The 22808-nt window shown below is 40.8% G+C and overlaps 1 protein-coding gene across 1 annotated transcript in view; it reads right to left on the bottom strand.

Annotated features, from left to right (window-relative positions):
• The window catches only part of Ocrl (OCRL inositol polyphosphate-5-phosphatase), a 56970-nt gene extending 34495 nt beyond the window's left edge, over nt 1–22475 (bottom strand). The window contains exons 1-8 of the mRNA XM_059251445.1: nt 22462–22475; nt 18218–18297; nt 14705–14743; nt 3883–3993; nt 3405–3491; nt 2689–2809; nt 2440–2601; nt 1162–1263 (exon numbers count right to left, since the gene is read on the bottom strand). Coding sequence (XP_059107428.1) covers nt 1162–1263; nt 2440–2601; nt 2689–2777 — 353 coding nt within the window. The 5' untranslated portion in view covers nt 2778–2809; nt 3405–3491; nt 3883–3993; ... (1 more) ...; nt 18218–18297; nt 22462–22475. The remainder of the gene's footprint in view (nt 1–1161; nt 1264–2439; nt 2602–2688; nt 2810–3404; nt 3492–3882; nt 3994–14704; nt 14744–18217; nt 18298–22461) is intronic.
• Nucleotides 22476–22808: the final 333 nt, after the last annotated feature.

Here is a 22808-nt window from a genome sequence, read left to right as displayed (position 1 = left end):
CAAAAATCTCATAGGGACAGTAGTGAAACTTCTTTTTATAACCTTTGAATAATCACTGTGAGAACTGATCTCATCTGTTTCTACGATGAGCAGTTTCCTATGGGTTTCATATTTTCTTTTGACCCACAAATTAGCCCTCACATATAGTCTACATCAAGTTTGTACCAAACAAGTTTTAGAAACAACAGGAAGATCAAGGCTGGGGAAATGGCTCAGTTAGGAAAGTGCTTGCTGTACAAGTGTGAGGACCTGAGGTCAATCCTCAGCATCCATGTAAAAAAAGCTGGGTGTGTAGGCATATGTCTGCAATCCCCGCACTGGGGAGAAAGAGAGAGCAGGATCTCTAGGCAAACCCCTGGTTCAGCGGAGAGACCCTGTCTCAAAAAAAGAAAAAGGTATATAAGGCTTTATCATAGAAGTGGGTGGCAGTTAATGTAGAACTCATAACTGGCCAAAGTGCTGAGAACTAGTGATGGTGGAGTGCTCTGCTACTATGGGACAGCTACGTCACACATTCCAAGGCTCAGGGAACATGTGAAAGAGGGTTTGGAAAGAATGTAAGAGCCAGAAGATGGGGACATGTACAGCAAAAGGACATCTTCTGAATGATATAGTCATTGCTCCTCTTGAACTCATTACAGCTGTGGTTATCTGCATAAGACCTGTACAAGATTGGGCCCATCAACATTTCATCATGGATAGGGGAGGGGCCATGGGCAGGTAATGGTTGCTGGTGGAAAGGAAACTTTCTTTGGTGGAATAGCCACTGATAAGTTGCTCATGCTCCAGTACATAACCTCCGACCTATGCTCACATGAGAAACTCCAACTAAATGCAATGGGTCACGTATATAAAGAAGACATGAATGTAGGAGGGAGACTTGTTGGGAAGAAAGGTTTCAGCAGGACAGAGAGAGGGTAATAGGGACTAGAAACAACTAAAATTCATTATATAAATGAACGAAATGGTTAAAGAGGAAAAAATGGAAAGAAAGTAAGATGGAGAGTGATTGTGGAATCCCCTAATGACCTGGTGCTCACATGTACACGTTAACACATTTACATACACAAACACATACACAAACAAAGATGAGAGAGAGGCCAAAGTCATGGTACATTAATACCAAATATAGGAAAAGGAAGGTCCACAAGTGGTCTTTACCCAATGCAGTAAATATCAGGAGGATTTGGATCACAGTTCAGCCAAGGTTCTAAGCTGCTATCTGGAGACTGGCCATTCACATTCCAAGTTCCAACAAAAAATCTAATATAGTACAACAAAAAATTAATTTGAAAACAAAGATAACGTATGAACAAACATAATACTGCTTTTAACACTTCTATGAAAGGGTATCTTGATTAACATAACTCTTCAAAGTGTTTTCCCAGATATACAAGAAAAAAATTTTGCTCGTAGAATACAAAGGCATGGGTTTATTTTCTCTACATTTTACATCAAGTGAATCAACAAAAAGGAACTAGGTCTGTATTTTAAACACACTTAACTGTTTTGCCAAATTTCCACTCAACTGAAGTCCATCCAAATTCATTAAGGGAGAGCTTTAGGTTAGGATGGGAAGGAGGTATCTTTGTGCTGGACACAGTCTAATATGGACAACTGCTCTGTAAAGAGCTATAGCTAAACTGAAAAAACCAACTTACTTCTCGAAGCTCATGAGGACAACTGTTTGGGAAATTTCGATGAGTAGATAGTACACTAAGCGGGAAGGCAGAAGGGATGACTCATATAACTGTCTTAATTGTTCACATGTAAGCATTGTGTAGAATATGAGGAACTGCAGTTGTGATTGAATTCGAGGAAATGATGCATGCTAAGATAGCGGATGGGACTGGAGTCTTGGATTAGAAAGGCTATTCTGCCCATGAGTAACACACTGGTGATACATGCTATACCTCATCACCTCCCCTTTATACCACATATACCAGGGTCCAGAAAAGGGGATGTTAATGAGCCAAGGCGAAATGAAAACTAATAGGAAAGGATTCAGGATAGATCTTCCAATCAAGGGGACTAGGTGAAACTTTAGTTAATTTATCAAAGCAGTAAATTAATATATGGTAATAATGGTGGACTTTAATATTTCAGTACTGGCTGGACAAAGATTCAGCAGGCCAGATGGGACACATACTTGTTTATAGAAGGTGGGAGAGGACAATTTTCTATTATATGTGAGTCTGATTTGTTCCTCTAAGTGTGCATAGAAATATTAGTGGGCATGGTATCATTAGCAGGTAGGAAATTGAAAGTATAGCTTCTGTGGAATTTCAGATACATGTTTTGGCAGAGACAGGAGCCTGAGTCAGATGATCATAACCTTATTAGTGTGCTTTGACTCTTAATGAAGCTAGTATTTTTATAAATAAAATTTATACTGTTATACCTAAATTTTTAGACTCAGTGAGTAGAAGACAGACAAACCTGAAAGACTGGAGGTTGACATATTCTTTTTCTCGCTTTGCAAGGAGATGTTTGATGAGACCCTCTCGCTGCCCAGATTGGGTATTTGGTACAAATAGCTTCCGCATGGTGTTGGTCACCTTGGGCTGTTCCTTGTTTGAAGCTTCCTTTTCACGTGGAGGCCTAGCAAATCAAGCAGGGATTCAAGAGGAAAATTGGCTAAAATGTAAGCCTCTTATGGGGGCAAGTATGTCACAACATAGGACTTACATTCTATTCACTGAAGGAGGTGGAGGGGGTGGTTCCCGATGAATCGCTGTGGGGTGGTTTTGTGTGTTCATTTTTTTATCTAAATTCATAGATGAAAAATTATCCTCAAATCCAAGCAGCCCTGAAGGACACAAGATCCAAAGTCAAAGTGAAGATACAGAGACCCTCCAACATAGCCAGAAGAGGCAAGGCTTTTATTTGCTTATGACTGCATCAGTAATGCTGCTAAACAGAAGGGTACCCCAGGGGTATGCACTGACACACTAACTGTAATGATAGAAATTTATACCAATCTGGACCCTGAATAATACAAGCCGACATTTACAGAAGGGATTATATGCCATTTGTCTTCCTTACATTTCAATAACTCATAAGGTATGTGCCATTAAAAATCTTCCCACATTGTAGAGAAGGAAATAGAAGTTCAGAGTTGTTGAGTCACTCAAAGATGATGACGTAATTAGTAAGTTTCATGTCAGTATTTTACTGACTTGACATTCGAACCTAGGCTGTCTGGCTGTGGAGTTTGTACTTTTTTACCTTTTTTTTTTTTGCCCAGTTGGCTTGTAAAGAGCTACTATACCACAGAGGGAAGCATTAGTCCATGACCATGGGGTCAATAAAACCACTCCACACAATCAATTAATCTGAACTAATACAATCTACTGACTCTAAAATGATCATAGCAACCAGAGGTGAAAGAGTCATTCCAATACCTGAATAAGCAGGTTTATCCTTAGTGTCTAATTTCTGGTACCAGCTAGATGAATCTTTTTGTTCTGGAACAAGAAGCTGTGACTGAGCTGGAAAGACAAGATTTAGGTCAGACACTGGGAAGACCATCACTAAACTACAACCCAAAGCTATTTGTTTATTCAAAGTCCTTGAGTGCACGGTCAGCACAATTCTGGAAGGGAATGGAAGAGACTAAGGAAATACCAACAGCTCTGAGTCATCTGGGGGCAGAAGCAGGGGATTACAGGCTGCAGAAAACTGCATGCCATGCCACTGACTTTCTGTTTAGAGCTGGGTAGACTTGCTCCTTAATCTATCCTGGGTTCATTCCTGAAGGAAAAAAAAACCAGTTATCAGGGCTCAAGGGGCTTTGTTAATGGCTACATTCCTCTGAAACAGCATGTCAGTATTTTACTCCCATTGAAATAGTGGAAAGAAAATTGCCGAGTCTTGAGTTACCTTCCTGAGCCGCAAGGACTTCTGAGAGGAACTTTAAGCAGTGTTCTTCATCAGGAATTTCAAAGTGGCGCTCTCTGGTCCAGTCTCCCTGCACCCGAATTTTGCAGCCACCTTTAAAAAGAATTAAATCCACAGATACCTAGCTATGGGATATACTGCTTTATTGAGATAACATTCTCATTTTTTTTGCTCAGTAGGAGGTCCCGATTACAAATATTCTAGACTCTTAATAAGGAGCACATGTCTAAGAGCAAGGGCTCTGGTACTGCAGTGGTAGATGGGATGAAGCAGAGAAGAAACCCTACAGGAAGACAGTACTCACAGTGCTGATGAACTGTATCAATGAGCAGACTGATCTAGCAATAGGCACACTAAATCATAGCTTCCTAAGTCCCGATCTCTCAGATGTCAGTGCAGGGATTTCTAAGTTCTATCAAAAGATAAATTCATCAATCACCCTCTTCCTATTTCCACAATGGAAATTACTACCATTTCAAGTCCAGATCATATAGTATTCTAAAGCATGAAGGTAATATAGGAAATAACATGGTTAGGTTCAGAGTAAATTAAAAGTAGCAAGACTGGTTTGAAGTGTTCTGAAAAGATGTACCTATGTCTCATTAACACAAGTGAAAAATACAAGTAAAAATGAGTATCTTGAAGAATCTTGAAAATGTAACATAATAATCTATTCCAAGAGTGGGTTGGTTCAAGAATAGTCAATTGAGAAAGAGTAGAATTAGAAGCAAATTTACTGGGGCTGGAGAGGCGGCTTAGCAGCTGAGGGCACTTGATGCTCTTGCAGATGATTTGGTTCAATTCCCAACACCCACATGTTAAATCACAACCTTCTAGAAATCCAGTTTTAGGGGATCCAATGCCCCTTTCTGGCCTCTGCAGGCACCAGGCATGCACATGGTGCACATACATACATGCATGCAAAACACTTACACACATTAAAAATAAGTAATACTTAAAGAAAGCAAATTTACTTAGCTTAAATTGGCTTAGCTTTAATTATTAAAAATATTATTTTTATTTTATGAGTGTTTTTGCTTACATATATGTCTGTGCACTACATGTGTGTCTAGTGCCCTTGGAGGCCAGAAAAGGCATTGGGTCCCTCTAGAACCGGAGTTACAGACAGCTGTGAGCTACCATGAAGGTTCTGGAAATTGAACCCAGGTCGTCAGGATGAGCAGTTGTACCATCTCTCCAGCCCCAAGCTTAGACTTTTTAAGGGCACAACATACTCTCTCCTGTTTCTGGATGGCCTAAAATTACCGTCTGACTCAACTATTCAGATTTTGTGATCTAGGGAGCCGATGTACTTGTTTATATTCTTATTCTAATTGGTTGATTGCATACATTGCTTTCTCCTGTTCCTTATACACTCCATAGTCAGGAGGCAGGACATACATACACATCACCCAATGATCTCCACAGTCGAGGGTAACCGACAGTTTCAGAGGTGTCTGAAACTTAAGGGCTTCCCATGTGTGCTTCAAGACTTTTCAGATAATGGGATGGAGAAAGTCCTGAGCTAGCTGGTCACTCTCTTGGTAACAATGATGGCAGACTTCAAAGCTAGAAGGCATTTAACAAATGGCTGTGGAACAGGATTTTTCTACACTTACAAATAATAAAGAAAGGGGAAAATGGAATTCATATCCCACTTCTCACCTTTGGTTCTGTTTTTGTCTTTTAAAAAAAAATCTCTTTTTTTTCCATCTTCATAGAACACAGTGATTTTTTTTTTGAAAATAAAATTACTGGTCAGAAGAATAAAAAGGATGAAAATGGAGAAAACGAAAGACAACCAAGAGGGCCACAGATAAGATACTCAATGGGGGATCCACTGTACAGAGAACAAAGGCAGGGAGACATATGTCAATTAGGAGCAGCCTTAAAGCTCCTGGGCAAAGCTTCAGGACCCGAGCCCTCCCTGTCTCATGGCAGTTACAATCAGAATAGGTAAACAAAGCAATCTCTATCTGACACAAATTTAGTACAAGAACATTTTATCTCTTTTCTACAACTCTTGAAAGATAGAATTTAGCAAATATAAAATAGATCTATTTGATGGCCAGAAGATTTCAGAAACTGTTTGCAAATTATCTTTGGATGTTCTCTTACCATATTGCTTAGAAAATCTAATCAATTATTTCAAGACCCATCCTTCTGTTCTCTTTTCTTCCACCCTGCCCCAACTCTCAGCCTTCTGTGGGCAACAAACATTCCTGTATCTTTCACTTCATCTGAATAGTCTTTGTATCTCTTGGTAGTTCTCAACCACAGCTGCATTACATTACCAGAGCTTTATTTATTTGTGTGCAGGTGTGTGTACCTATACATGTGTGCACATACAGGTGTGTACCTATACATGTGTGCACCTACACATGTGTGCACATATAGGTGTGTACCTATACATGTGTGCACATACAGGTGGAGGACAGAGGTTAAACTCTGGTATTATGCCTCAGGAGCCATTCACTTTGTTTTTTGAAAAATACACAGGGTCTTTCATTGTCCTTGGACTCGTAGGGTAGTATAGGCTAGTTGACCAGGGAGCCTCAGGGATCTACCTGTCTCTGCCTCCACACGTTTGCCATCACACCTATTTTTTAAAAACATGGGTTCTGGGGATCAAACTTGTGTCTTCATGCTTGCAGAGAAAGCAGTTTACCAACCGAGTCATCTCCCCAGCTGTAGAGGTGGTTTTTAGAGCATATGGACATGTGGGCCCCACCCCAGGACAATAAAAAGAGAATATCTCGGGAGGAAGCCCAGAAATGTCTCACTGTGTAGCCCAGGCTGGTTTCAAACCCGCAACCCTGCCTCAGGCTCCCAAGTGCTGGAATTATAGGCACGTGCCACTACATTTGACTCCACTGGGAGTTTTAAGTGAAATACTTGCTAGGGATTCCAACATACAACCACATTGAAAATCAGAGGCAAATGCAAACTGACTGGTTTCCAAGTGGGTTACTCTTCCACAGCCTGGCCTTGGATTCCTGGTCTCAAGTGATCCTTCTCCTTCAGTTTTTCATGTAGCTGACACTATAGACAGGTACTATCATGCCTGGCTTAAAACATATGCAATTCAGTACCACCTGTAGACTACTCCCTCCCCATCTCTTTCAGAAAACTCCTTCCTCCTGAGGATTATCCATTGGGCTATACTGCATTCTCTTTCTTCCTCTATGAGAGCACCACTCTCCACAAACCTCAGAATTCAGGATCCAACGCCTGATACATAAAACCTCCACTCAAATTCCTGTCATTATTCAGTCTTGTTTCAAAATTGGTGCAGAAAATCCAGTTAACACCTTCAATTTCTTCACCCAATGACCTTCCCATTCCATCATTTCCTCCCTCCCTACAGGGACTCCCTCAATAATATCCTAGATTTTTCATCATGGAAACACCATCACCTAACACACATCAAATCAAACATCTTTCTGTGACCTATTATTCCTCCCAATTTACTTGCTTATTATCTTTTTACTGTAATTGTTTTGGACCTCACAGAATCTTGGTCCATTAATCCCTTTTTATCCATGGAAGCCTTCTTGCTTTCACTTCCCCTTTTCTCAAACAGATGTCATCATCATAGTCTGTTGCAAAAATCCACAATTGCCTTACCTCTGGTCTCCCACAGCACCTATTTGGCTAAATGCCAACCCACAAAAGTCCAACTAATTGCCTTCTCTGTACTTCTACCAGAGCAACCAGAGGAAATCTGCATACAAGTACACATACATATTGTGCTGGCTAGATTTATGTCAACTTGACACAAATTATAGTCATCTGAGAGGAGGAAACCTTGATTGAGAGAATGCCTCCATAAGATCTGGCTGTGGGCCCCCCAGTAGAGCATTTTCTTAATTAGTGATTGAAGGGGGAGCAAGCCATGATGAGCAAGCCAGTTAGCAGCACCCCTCAATGGCCTCTGCATCAGTGCCTGCCTCCAGGTTTCTGCCCTGTTTGAGTTCCTGTCCTGACTTCCTTTGATGATGAACAGTAATATGAAAACATAAGCCAAGTAAACCTTTTCCCCGACAAACTTTCTTTTTGGTTATGGTGGTCCATCAAAGCAATATAAACCTGAACTGAGACACATATACATTCAGATTTGTTATCATAATAAAATTTTGATCACCAACCTCAAAGGGACCCTCTAGCCTAGAAATCAATAGTTTCCCACAGTTAACTAGTTTCCTAATATTATCAGGAATAACTATTTCACATCTTCACATGTATTCTCAGATTGTGGACCAACTCTTTCTCATGTCCTCCCACCTCAGCAGATTGCTTAACCTAGACTTGAAAGAATGAGAACCTACCTGTTTGTACTCATCTCTTCTCCTATCTGATCCAAAGAAGACCCCTTCCACTAAGATCCCAATCACTCCTCACATATCCCCTAGCCCTCTCAGGAATTGTACTTACTAATATTCTTTGGGTAGATGTTTTCCATTCCAAATTTACAAAAATACTCATCCAGTTGGTCTACTATGGACATTAGTTGTTACTACTTTTTTTTGTAACTTTTTATGTAACTTTGAAGAAACAGAATTCTTTGAATTAACTCAAATTATTTTCTCATTCTATAGAGCACTGTCCCAAATTTTCTGTGATGATTGATGTGCATGCTCTAGAGCTGGGCTACCCAGTACTGACACATATGGCTAGTTTGTACTGAAATGGAGCAGGGAACTTTAAATTTTACTTCTAATTCATGTAAGGTATATGCATTAGACTCCACTGTGTGAAACAGCACAGCTCTCGACACAATCACATCATTTCTCATGGTTTGTATATCATTCACGTGCTAGTGGTTTAGACTTCACGTCTGAGTGACATCGGTTTGGCTACCAATTTGTCATCCACACACAAGTGTCTCAGAGAAATCTCAGTCAAACATGGCAAACATTGCATTCACTGTTACTGTAAGTCTAGTCACAAACCCTTGGTGGGGGCGCTCAAAAGCCCTAGGGCTAAACCTACTGCTATTACTCCGCTAAATAGACACAGTATCAACCTCCCTCAAAGCTCTCACTAAGCCTTTATCCAAAAGTTTGGGCAGTGGAGAGTGGTTAAGGAAGAAACTCACAACTTGTCAAAATGCAAAGGGTAAGTGTCAGTGGCAATGCTTGGCCACAAATGGGACTTCTACATCACACGCCTTTCCCAAGGCTCAGGAACCATCTGAAGGAGAGGATAGAAGGACAGTAAGAGCCAGAGGCTGAGGAAGACGGAAACAAAACTGTCTTCCTGACATGACAGGACCACACTGCACTCGAGCTCACAGCAGCTGTGATTATGTGCACAGCATCTGCCCAAAATCAGCCAATCAACATTCTAGCATCAAGTGTAAAGGAGTTCGTGAGCCCTTACTCCAACTGAAGAGCTATGGACAGCTGATGGCTTCAAGGGGAGGGAGAGTCAGCTTTCTTTAAGAGTGTGGCTCCTGGTAGGTTAACCACCCTGTAGTGGATGACTCCATGCCCAGGAGTAGGTAAAAACAATCAAAATGTATTATATAAAATTCTCAAACAAATAAAATCTATTTTAAAAGATGAATTTTTTTTTTCCGGTTTTTTGAGACAGGGTTTCTCTGTGTAGCTTTGCGCCTTTCCTGGAACTCACTTGGTAGTCCAGGCTGGCCTCGAACTCACAAAGATCCGCCTGGCTCTGCCTCCTGAGTGCTGGGATTAAAGGCGTGCGCCACCACCGCCCAGCTTAAAAGATGAATTCTTGACGGTCCTCTCAAAGGAAAACTCATTCTATCTCCAATGTAGTTATGCGAATGGGCACCATTAGAAAGCCTGTATTCATCCTTGACACTTCTCTTCCTCCCACTCCCCACACCCAAGCCAATTCTTCTTGATCTCACTTCCAAATTCATCTGTCGAATCTGCTCACTTCTCTCCATTTCTATCACCATCATACTCTCCAGCATATGCAACCAAAGCAGCCTCTCAAGAGGTCTTTCTGCTTCCAGGCAAATGATGCTATATCAGCATAAAATCCTTAACTTCTCATTTTAAAATCTAAAGATGCAGATTCAACACTGTGGCTTACAAGATTCTACGGGATGGGGCCATAGCCCCTCTTACCTTGGTGTTCAAGCCCTATTCCAGGCACCCTAGCTTTTATTTCCCAGAAAGTGTCAGGGTACTTCTAAATTTGGAGTCTCTTGACCCCCTTTATCAGGAATATTCTTTCCCCCCTCCAGTTGTTACCTGTCTCTTAGTCCCTCTGTTCCCAATCAAAAATGTCTCTTCTTTGTAAATGCCTTGCCCGACTACACTGCCCAACTTAGTAACCCTTCCTGCTTTTTCTTGTGTTTTTAGAGAGTAGCACAGCGTATATACCCCAAATGTACTCAGATGTTTATTGAATAAATTTGTGAATTATAGGCATCTCTGTGGCTCTAGCAACAAAAATCACAGAAGGAAAAACCAAAGCAACAGCAGGACTATTATCTCTGCTGTGCTTGGATGATTTTGTGGGATTTATGACCAGGTTTGACAAATAGAAGGCACTCAACAAATATTTGTGGAATAATGAATAGACTAGGTAGGGTAATATTTAAAAATTAGCATAATAGAGTTCATCTAAAGGTCATAAAGATATAAAGGAAAGAAAAAGGGAAAATATATTCATCTCCATGAACAGGGAGAAAATTTAATAAATTCAGCATATGTTAAAGAACAGCAAAAACTAAATGCCTTTTTTGCTGTTGGTTTTGTTTTTTTGGTAGGTGACAAGAGTTTTGCTATGTGGCTCAGGCTGGTCTTGAACTTGCTATATAGCCCTAACCTTGAATTCATCACCATCTTGCTTAAGTCTTCCAAGTATTCTGACTACTGGAACATGCCATGTCTGGTTTAAATGCAGTTTCTTAATTTTGGAAAAAAGAACCAGCAAGTCGTTGAGCAAGAATGTCTTTAACTGGGAAATGCCACTTGAGGCATCTTCACTGAAACCCAGAGCCACCCAAGGATTAACACCATTACTTAACATTGGTCCCCAAATTCTCATTGGTCCAGTAAGACATGAAAGACAGTAATGGCTGCAGCAATTAGAAATAAGGCAGAATAGTTATTTGAAGATAATTAAGGTTATCTATCTACCAAAATGGAAAAAAACAGCAAAAAATATTAAAAATAAATTAAGCGAAGTGGCTGGATAAAATACCCATGACTTATTAGTTGCTCTATATGTTAGTAATAAGCAATCAGAAGGTAACAGAAAACCCCCCACAATATCAGCAAATCAAATCACCATGAAATTCTTAACCTAAAAATCTGATGTATATAAAGAAACTACATGGTTTTACAGAGAGCTATAAAAGAGGACCATAACATGAATTATGTCCCCTCAAGATGATTTAATTTTATAAAGAAACTAATTTAATAAAACTATGACAAAATAGCTATGGTAAACTATTGGTTATTAAAATAATGTTTAAACAACCAGGCATGGTGGAGTAAGACATTAATCCCAGCACTGGGTAGAGGGTCAGTGTCATCTTTGATTAGAGTTTGATGCTAACCTAGCATATATAGAACTCTGTCTCAAATGAAGAACAACAACTACAGCAACATTCTGTTTAAAATGATGTGAAATGACATAACGGAAATGTCATGGCAAAGTGGTAAGTGAAAATCCATAATAAAAACTGTCAATAAAGCAGTAGGGATAAAGCTCAGTTCCTCTGGGGTCAAAGCTCAGCATGAGAACCCTCCCACAAAAACTATGTAGAAGGATTCCAATTATATGGAAATATAACATCTAAAACAGTAGGAAACACATATAAATGTTAGCTACAGTATAACTTCAAGATTATACGATAATTTTCAAAGATTATATTTAATTATGTGTGTACATTTGTGCACATAGAGTGCAGGTGTCTGTGGAGTCTAGAAGAGGGCACTGGATCCCTTGGAGTTGGAGTTACAGGCAGTTGTGAGCCACCTGAAGTGGGTGCTGGGAACTGAACCTGGGTCTTCTGCAAGTGCACTACTTACTCTTAAATCCTGAGCCATCTCTCCCATTCTACCTAATAATTTTAATTTGATTCTTCAAAACCTTTGGATGGTCACAAATTATACATAATCAAGATGTATTAACTTTATAACCAGAAGGACTATTTTCAAGATGTTTACTAGTAGTATCTAGACAATATGTATTTACACTAAAATCAGTCTTGCCCATTAACAAAGGGTACTATTTTCTAGGCGTTGAGCTCCGATTATCAGTCTTGTGTAGGAAGTGCTTTTACTCACTGAGACTTTCTCCCTGACTCTGTATTCCTTAACAACAACAACAACAACAACAACAAAGACAACAACAACAAAACAAAACCAAAAAACCCTGTTTTGATGACAGGAAGGGTTTCATGCAGCCCAGGCTACCTCGGAACTCACTATGTAACTAAGCATAGACTTGAAATCCTGATCCTCCTGCCTGCACTTCAAGCACTGAGGTTACAGATGTGCACCACCACACCTGGTTTATGTCATGCTGGGGATGATGGAACCAGGGCTTTTTGGATGCTAGGCAAACATTCTATCAACTGAGCTACGTCTCCAACCTGGTGCTGTTTTTGCCTTCTCTTGTCTAGTTACAATGAAAGACAGATTCTGAGTTATTTTCTCTTTAGGATACCTGCAACAGAAGCTAGCAGCTAGGTTTACATAGCATGTTAGGACTAGCTTTAAGATAGCCATATTCTATGATTAAAGAAAGGAATAATGAACCCAAACTAGAAAACCATTCAGCACAAATTAATAGTGCCAAGGGCACAGACTGTCTCCAAACAAAATTCTGTGCAACCTGTAGCCCCAAGCTAAATGGCAAGTTCTACTTATCCAAGGACTCCAGCAAGAGATAAGGCAAGCCATTTCATTTAGATTTATGTGGTCAGATACACTTTCCATAGCAACCACACAGTAGTCACAGTAGCAATCAAGTGCCCCCATTTTCTCCTCTCCAGAGCACAGTACAATTAGATGATAAACAAAGAACATCTTGCACAGAAAGTCAGTGATTTGCATCAAACTGATAAAAATGAAAGCACAGAAACAGCAAAAAGAAGACCATGTTCCCTTTGATGAATGGAGGCCTTGAGGGAACAGGGCTTTAAGTAGGACACAAATTATTTCAACAAAGAAAAAAGAATGCTCAAACAAGTAATTTACTGTATTCTGTGCCTTTCAACATAATATAAGGAACAGGGGGAAATATTGTGAATTTACACAAAAACATAAAAAGAAGGTGGGAGAAAAGTCTACAGTATAATAGTAGTCGAAAGATGAACATTTATTCAGCCACAAAGAAAACCAGAATCGTGACATTTGCAGGAAAATGGGTGTAACCAAATTACAATGACAGTGTTAACGAAGTATCTCAGACTCAGAAAGACAAATGCTGCATGTTTTCCTTCATATGTAGAGCCTAAATTTTAATATGTTTACAGGTGCATCTGTATATGTTTGGGGGGGTACAGGTTATGAGACTGGAAAGGGGATCATGAGAGAGATCTTAAGGGAAAGTGGGGGAGAGGAAAACAGGGTAAAAGAATATATGTGACATGCAGGCAGAAGGAGGATCAGCGAGGTGAAGAAAGGGGTCAGGAGGAAGGAGGCAGGCTGGTGTGGGAGGAAAATCAATAAAACCAAAGTAATTTGGTTTGAAAATGTTTGTTTGAAAATGTCACGATGAAATTTATTACTTTGTATGCTAACAACAAAAGACAAGGCAACTAATGACTATTGAGAGGGGGAGAATTAGCTTCACCCAGGGATGAGCCCCTAATTTGTTATCCAATAAAAAGTGGTCACCTCTGAAACTATATACACACAAACAACAGAAACATATTCAGCAGGTTGTATTTATATATTTATGCATACATGCATGCATATACATATGTAACCATAATAATAAAAAAGAGGCTAACAATTTGAGAGTAGGGTGCCATGGAAGAAATTGAAAGGGAAAGACTTCAGAGGGGCTGGGGGAGGATAAAGAAGAAGGATAAGAACGTAATCATATTTAAAAAAAATTAATATGGCCGGGTAGATAGCTTAGTCAGTAATGTGTCTGGCATTTAAGCATGAGGACCTGAGTTTGGTCTTCAGAACCTACATAAAAAAGCTCAAAATGGTGGTGGATACTTGTAATCTGTGTTGGGGAAGCAGAACTAGGTAGATTCCTGGTACTTCCTGGCCAGCCAGCCTAGGTTAATTGGTGAACTCCAAGCTGATGAATCCCTGTCTCAAAAACAAAGGTGGACAACATCTAAAAAATGCTACTTATTGTCGCTGACCCAAGGTCTCCACACAAACAAATGCACACACATGTACATGTACACACACATGCATGCTCATCTGCATACACACAAATGTAAAACACATGCAAAAGGGCCCCCCCACACCAATAAAAAAAAAAGACCTGTAAACCTTACGTGCTTTAAGCATTTTTCTAGCTCTTCTTTATAATTAATCAGTCCTACAGCAGTGATGCACTTGGTAGTGACCACACTTGCAGCTTCAAGTGGTTTAAAACTCTTCAGCAGCAGAAGAGCTGATCACATTTCAGGTTTGTAAGGATTCTTAGCAGTTACCTGTGTTTTCTCAGGCTCAGATGGAATGGCTTTGAGAGATGAGGATAATTTGTAGCCTTAAGAAAATGGCGACTACAGAATGAGATGGCAAAAATATAAGATATACCCCCAAAAGTTTCTTAAATATAGAGTAATAAAGTCAGTATATATAGAATGAAAATCAACTCCATTCAAAAAGATACTCACTGTTTGAAGCAATATCAATCAAAAGAGTTTCTTCTGCTTCTAAGGGGAGGAAAAAAACACAACAGAATCACAGAGGAGAAGAAAACTACTCATTATCATGAAAGCACTATTTCATAACTAAATAAGAGCATCTCTCAGTCACCTCTCATGAGTCTTAGAACACATTAAAGAATTCTTTGATTGTTTTTGTTTGGCATATTTTGAAAAGGAATTTTAATAGGCCCAGGTTATAAAGACTATGTACAATTCAACTTTAAAAAGTTCTGATCAAGGACCCAACTAGAGCTCCTCAAAGAATAATAAGAGACAGTGACTTAGTAGTACGGAACATGATAACATGTTCATGCAAGTGAAGGAAAGTTTAGCTCTCTGTGTTCTTTAGATCTTTTAGAAAGCCAGGGAAGTGACTAGATGCCCCAGAACAGAATTATTCTCAGAATGATTCTCTCAACTCAGACATAGTCTCTGAAAATTTGTCAATGATCTCATTATCTTTGCTTTTGCCCTGTCTAAGAGTAGAGTATACTTAAAGTTCTTTTCTCTTAGGCTTCAGTGAATGTCTGTGGGTAAAAGCTATAATACTCAATAAGAAGTTTCAGACTCTTACAGTACCATCTCAATTGGCGCACTAGTCACAAGAGCCATCTACTGAAGTGATCACAGACAGATGAATAAAGAAGATCTAGTGCATAACACACAGTGGAATACCATTTAAGGACAAAAAAAATGAAATCCAGTCCTTTGGGCCATTGGATGGAACTGAAGGACATTATGAAATAAACCAGTCACAGAAGGACAAATATTGCACGTTCTCACTTACACGTGGAAGTTTTAAAAAGTGATCTCATAGAAGCACAGAGTAGAAGCACTAAAGACTAGGATCAAGTAGTGGGTGAAGGGATCATGAGAGGGAATAATGGATATCCAAGTACAGTTAGACAGGAGGACTCAGTTCTAGTGTTCCACCGTGTAGCAGGAAAACTACAGTATATCACACATTGTTACGGATCTTAGAATAACTAGATGACTTTGGGGGTTCCCAATAGAAAGAAACGGTATTACTTCAATTTGATCATAACATGTTTCAAATTGTTACACTGTACTCCCTATAATATGCAGAGGAGTTATGTGTCAATGGGAAAAAAAAGAAGAAGACAGCACAAGCTGTTTGCAAGTTTAGAGTTCTCTTTTCTCTCGTTGGTTTTCCTGGACTTCCTTTTTTTGCCTGAGTATCTGAACTTAACCTATCTTTTCCTCTCAGACTTCCCTAGATTTGAGCACAGGCTATTGCCTCAGAGCTGACTCTTGGTTCTGAGAGTTGGAATCAACCCAGACCTCTCTTGATCAGATGGGAAACCACACATTTTTCTAGCTCCTTCACCACGCTAGATTCAACACCAGGTTCTACTACTCAGGTGCAAAAAAGCAACTAGTAAGGGACTAGTTGTCTAATAGCAGAATGCAGTCTCACTACTATCTGTGCCGAGTGACTGATGTAAGCAGGAAATGAAGACATAGTCTACATTCACCATTGTTCTGTAGCACCCTTTAGTTCCACAAAACTGAGTGATTAGTTTTCCAAATAGAAACACAAGTCAGGAAACGGAAAGGAAGTGAAAACTCAAGGGCATAACATTTCAATTTGTCATGGGGGAAACAACGGCATACATGTTTTCCACTGCAATATAGCAACAGGCCATCTACTTCTTATTAGAAATAATAGAAATGAGCCGGGCGGTGGTGGCGCATGCCTTTAATCCCAGCACTCGGGAGGCAGAGCCAGGTGGATCTCTGTGGGTTCGAGGCCTGCCTGGTCTACAGAGCGAGATCCAGGACAGGCACCAAAACTACATGGAAAAACCCTGTCTCAAAAAAACAATAATAATAATAATAATAATAATAATAATAATAATAATAATAGAAACGAGACCCTAGAAGTAGTAGGAAAGGCCAAAACCATGGTAAGACACCAAAAAACCTTTGGCTCTTTTGTGTTAGGCTACCACGTACAAAGTAAGGTGAGTGCAGTAACCTATTACGGCATGCAGGGGCCTTGTTAAGAATGTCTCCCACATGGGGCAGACTAACAGCTGACTTGCTTTTTGCCACACTGTAGACACTACTCCTGTAGGTGTTTCAATTTACCCCCTCCTTTTTCTCTTCCTCCTTCCCCCTTTTCTGTCCTCTCCTTGTTCCTTCTGCTTTTTGTTGTTGTTGGAGGGAGGGTCTTACCACATGGTCAAGTCTAGCCTGGAACTCTTGCTTGGCCTCTAATTTACAACCCTGCTGCTTCAGCCTTCCTCCGGGATAATAGGTGTGAGCCACTATGGCCAGCTCAGTATTTTTTAGTTCTTAATACGTACTGTGTTTTCTTTTCAGCATACTGTCTTAAAAGTCATACACACTTTACAGGGATAAATCCTGAGCAAATAATAAATATGTGGGAAGATTTATGTACAGAGATGTTCACTCCATTACTATTTATACCAGTGAACAGTAATCCAAATGTCAGCCAGAGGGAATACTTAGATTATGAGCTATTCATAAAATGGAACAGCATATAGCCATCAACAGCATGGACAACATTCATAATACAGTAGCAAGTGGATGAGAAAAAAAATGTTGAACACGATGAGTCCTACTTAAATGATGTGTTATGTGCACAGAGAAAAAGAAATGCTAGGTGTCTCTAAAGGATGAGAATGTAGGTGACTTGTTTTCTTTGTGCATTGCTGCTCTTTCCAACCCTTTTACAGCATGCATGTTACTGTTGTGAAAAGATAAAGTTGAGTGCAGAAAGCACCCGTGCAAGGTAGGATTCCAGTTCTCAAGACTCTACACTGAATATAGAATGCTTCTCCCTGAAAGAAACACTGGACCTGGACCTTTGGGAGACATAATATATTTGTTCTCTAGTAATCAGTTTCCTTTCTAGAGCAATGTGAAGTTGCAGAAGCAATACCTCCTACACAGCTCTCCCAGGTTTTGAGTTTCATTGTAGCAAATGAAATAAGATTTTTCTATGCTCAGTCCTCAAATGTGAGGGCAGAAAGCCAAGTATTCCCTCCCCAGAGTTATGATTCACCAATGTCAAGGCTTAAGAACCAACATAACTGAGTATGAGACATTACAATCTGATACTTCATGTTGCCAAGGCAACTTAAATCCAGTACTTTGGAAACAAAGTGCCAAAATATGTGAATCCTTTACAATGGACAGAATGTTGGTTTAACCCAAGGTAGTCATTTAAATCCACATATATGTCAGTCAGCATAAAAGATTACTTACACCTATCTCCAACCCTACTCAGGGAAGCAGGTTATATATGTATCTTAAAATATAATTCTTCAGCATTTTAAACATAGCACTTATCTTTTCAATGGCAGGTTAGAAGTGTTAACTTTTTCTGTGATTTTACATGCAGTGACAAATTTGAATATGTATGACATTATACACTGCATTAATGACCGAGGCGAAGTCTTATAAAACTAGCTAAGTCATTAAAGCAAGTACCTTGAACACATCTGAAGTGGCTATTTATAGGGATGATATCTTGAACATGCTGTTCCTTCCCATGCAACTGGATTATTAACCTAGAACATAGAAGAATGTATTAACGAATAGCTACTGAAAATGCCAAATCTTTAGCAACAAAACACCTGTTGTCTTGCTACACAAATATAATCTGTGTTTATTAGGCTTGCTGCATTTAGTCCACTCGATCTGAGCATCATGGTTGGTAGATGTTGCTCAAGGGCTAAAAGGATAATAGTGGTGATCAACATCTGAACATCCAAACTGGCTTACAGGCCTGAAGAATGTATAATAGTCTATTTCCTAAAATCAGTCTTCAGAGCATGCATTGCAAGTTATACACCTTCATTGGATAAACCTCAGACTGAAGAACTTCCAGCTTTAAGGGAACTCGTTGATGGCAGGGACTATGGCTATCTTTTTGTCATAGTATTTCTAGTGCTTGGCCCAGAGCCTGGCATGTCACAGACACTTATGTGCACTGAATCAATGAATTAGACAACCTGCTCATTAGCTTTTCACATTCGGTTTCATGTATTTGACCAAAGAAGGGTTCTGTCTCTTTCACACATAAATGTAGGTTGCTGGAGGAATAATAACAGTCATTCCTGGAACTGTCAAAATAACACCAGCAACCAAAAAGGCAGCCAAAACCGTAAGTGGGTTGTCTTCACACCCTTTGTGTATGTCCTCTGGTTTCTAACTTCAGGCTGGTATTTTTATGAAAACACAAATGAATCTGACCCGCAAGTATGAAGTGCAAGACTTCTAAATTCATGTATACTCACTCCTTACATTGTTGAGACAGGATTTCACTATTGTAGTTCTGGCTGGCCTATAACTCAGTATATAGCACAGGCTTATCTCAAACTCATCATCTTCCTGCCCAGACTCCAAACAAAGTACAGGGATTACAGATGAATACCACCATGTTGGGCTTTTTTTTTTTTTTTTAGTATAACCTAATTGGTAAACTGCCATTCTAAACATCAACTGGCTCTTCCACATCAAGTACTCTTCAGTTTTTTTTTCTTCTTGAGCCCCAGTTCAAATATGACCTCCTCTGTAAAGCCTTTTCCAAATACTTCCAAGCAGATCCCCTTAGCCTGGTTTTCCAACAGAACACTTAAACAGCAGTTATTTCTATTTCCCCTCATTGATTGGAGCTCCTTCAGAGCAAAGAACCTATTCAGTTTTGTCTACAGTCTACAGAAACTCAATGACTACTGGTTGAAAAAGTGAACAACTTTAATTAGACTATAAGCAGAAGTAAACGTTTAAATGAAACTCTCTGAAGAAATAAGTATTTTTTTTTCAAGACAGGGTTTCTCTGTGTATTTTTGGTGCCTGTCTTGGAGCTCATTCTGTAGACCAGGCTGGCCTTGAACCCACAGAGATCCGCCTGGCTCTGCCTCCCGAGTGCTGGGATTAAAGGCATGCGCCACCACTGCCCGGCCAGAAATAAGTAATTTTAACATTTGATTTTCTCCTGAACCTCCATACTTTTATTTTTCATTTTGGTCTCTCAAGCAAAGCTCTTCTATATTCAGAACCACAGAGCTAAATATGGAGATAGGCTTCAGGTTCTAAGACAAAAACGCCCAAAGTAAAAACTTCTAGACATCTAGGTCAGAGAAGACATTAAGAGAAAAAAACTTTTGAGGCTTATTATAGTTTTAGGTGCCTCCAGTGAATGTTTTCAAAAGAAATTTCCCCGCTGCATCTTTAATCCCAGCACTCTGGAGGCAGAGGCAGGCAGTTCTCTGAGTTTGAGGCCATCCTGGTCTACAGAGGGAGCTCCAGGACAGCCAGGGCTACACTGAGAAATCCTGTCTACAAAACGAAACAAAACACGAAATTTCTCAGTGGAATTCTGAATTATATTGCATAGGTTTAGATCTTAGCTATGCAATGTTGCAACTCAATACTTAATCTCAATTTCTATACCTGTAAAGGGGCATGATAAGTGCTCAGAGCCATCATCACACCATCACACAGTAGCTGTTGCTATACCCTTATCATTTATATAGATTCAGAGCACAAGGGTTTGATTTCTCTGTGGGGAGATAGTCAAGAGTGCTCCCCTTGCCAAGTTTAAAAGTTCTTCTAGTACAAGAGACTAGACAGAACAAATTACTTATCCCCAGACCTGCTGCTGGCTCCCTCACTAGAGTTCTAAACCCACTAAACAGGGGAGACCAATTCCTGTGCTGTGGTTATTTCAACAATGTAGCTATTCCACTCATTCTTATAACTTTTTTTTATATAGAAGAGGAAACCAAGATACATAGAATCTACTGGTTTGTGCACTACTGGTTACACTTCTACACACCATTTCCACCTCTGGACATGGTAGTGGAATTGCATCTTTCAATTCCCTGTTCCATTGAATGTACTCTTATTATACTAGTCTTCCTGGATTTTATAAAGTCTAGGGAAAATAGCATGAATGTTTCATATCAACACAACCAAGCAAGCAGGATCTAGGAAATAGCTACTTTGCAGATCTAGTTGACAATCAGCACCCACAGTTACATGTGGTGTAACAATGGCACCCATAGCCTCAGCTAAGTTCAGGCCAGGATAGTGATACTTTTTTTCTGTGTGAGTTAGACAGCTTGAGACAGAGGATTTAAACATAGGGCCTGAGACAAACAGTTTTTCATGCAGAATCCAATGTTAAGAGATGGTAGGATTTATGTGATCAACAATTGTTAAATGGGGAGGAAAATTGATTCCCAGAAACCAGTGAACCAAGGGAAGTAGCTTGTACATACACAGTGACAGGGTGTTGTGATATATAATCGTAACCATGGAAACTTAAGATGAGTCATTAGTAGCAAGGGGGCAAGGTTAGCAGCTGTTCGACAGCTTATCAAAATAATCTTTTGCTCAATCAGTCAACAGTATTTACTGAGCTCCTATCATCCAAGGAGGTGACATGCACTGATAAAATGTCAAATGTCGCTTTATTTCTATACATTTCATTAGCTTTTCTTTCCAAAAGTCCAGTCCAGTGAGACAGCTACTGCCCTACGCCAACACATTAGTGAATTAATGAATATGCCTTCAAGCAAATGGAAAAAGAGGATCCAGGAACTGGAAGGGCCAGTCGAATGGGGAAAAGACAAGTCTGGAACATTAACAATACAGCATTTCCATAGCACTTTTACTTTGTGAGCCACTTTTTCATTTATGATCCCCCAGTCATACCTCCAAAAGCCACAAGTCAGTTTATGCTTTTATTCAACTTAAGAGGAAAGAAACCAAGGCTCAGAAAGCCTTATTAACTTGGTTACACAACACATGTCAGTTACAGGGTGTAGGAACTAAGAACCCAGTCTTCCTGCTTCCCTGTCCATTGCGCCCTTCCACTGAGCCTCAGGGCCTGGAGTTATCTAGCAGCTTAGAAGTTGGTGATGGGAGGCCTCTGCTCAGGAAGAGCTCACTCTTCACACCTGGCTGTGAACCTGTTGCCCGCTTGGCTAAGGTGGGTGGCTCCTTGCAGTTTTGGACTCAAGGAGGCTTATGGAAGAAGGCTCTCTCCTCCGTGGGAGTCAGGTGGTTACTTACTCATATTGCCCGTTCCTCTGGGCTAGGGTCAGGGCGCAGGGCTCCCGGAAGGGACCCTTCATCTCCAAACCCTCCACCACATGCAGGCACTGGTCAAGGGTCTCTCTCTTTCTCTCTCTCTCTCTCTCTCTCTTTTTTTTTTTTTTGCGAACTCAGCCAAGGAGGGGTGACACGGGGCCGGGCGCATACCAGCCGCCCTCCTTGGTTCCCCCAGTGTTCCCTCCCGAGCCTACCCCATTCCCCTGCTCCGCTCGCCCCAGGACGTGCGGCACCCCGGCCCGCGCACCCCCGCCCGTGTGGCCTCCCTTCCCCTTCCCCCTTTTCTCAGACGGATACTGCCAGGGGCTGAGCTCCGATCGGGAGCTGTGGCTCCATCAGGGCGGCCTCCAGGCTCTGCGGGGCTGCGGACTGCCGGCGGATTCCACGACACCGCCTCCTGCGGCCTGCCGCCCACCCGCCTCGGCTAGGCGGACAGAAAGGGCTCCGGCGCCACCGGGCGCTGCGAGCCTGGGAGCCCGGGAGCCCGGGAGCCTGGGAGCCAGCCGGGGAGCTGGGGAGCTGGGAAGAGAGAGTCTGACCCGAGAGAGAGCGGCGCCTCCCGCCCCCGCCCGCCTGCCAGGCCGCCGCAGATTTCGCCCCCTGCGACCAACCTGGGGAACTGCAGCCAGACACCCGAAGGACTTTAGGACTCCAGAGCCGGGCCAGCAGAAGGCGGGCTTCAAAATGCTTATCTGCAACACACCAGAAGGATTCAGAGGACTTTGAAGACTGTCAGAGAAAAGAAACAGTCATACCAGATGATCTGGGCCGATGGGACCCACAGCATGCTGAAAAAAAAAATCCTTAAGGTTATGAAACCTTCTGTTGGCCATCCTCTAATGTTTCTTTCTTTTTCTGTATTTCTCTTCCATCCCCTAAATTGGGAAATTATCCACAGTTCAGTCCTCTGGCCCACCCCCTATCCCTGCATTTTGTGCTCCTCAGGTGACTTCTAAGT

Source organism: Peromyscus eremicus, chromosome X (genome assembly GCF_949786415.1).
Source record: "Peromyscus eremicus chromosome X, PerEre_H2_v1, whole genome shotgun sequence".
NCBI classification, from domain to species: Eukaryota; Metazoa; Chordata; class Mammalia; order Rodentia; family Cricetidae; genus Peromyscus; species Peromyscus eremicus.
This window is presented reverse-complemented; position numbering and strand designations above follow the sequence as displayed.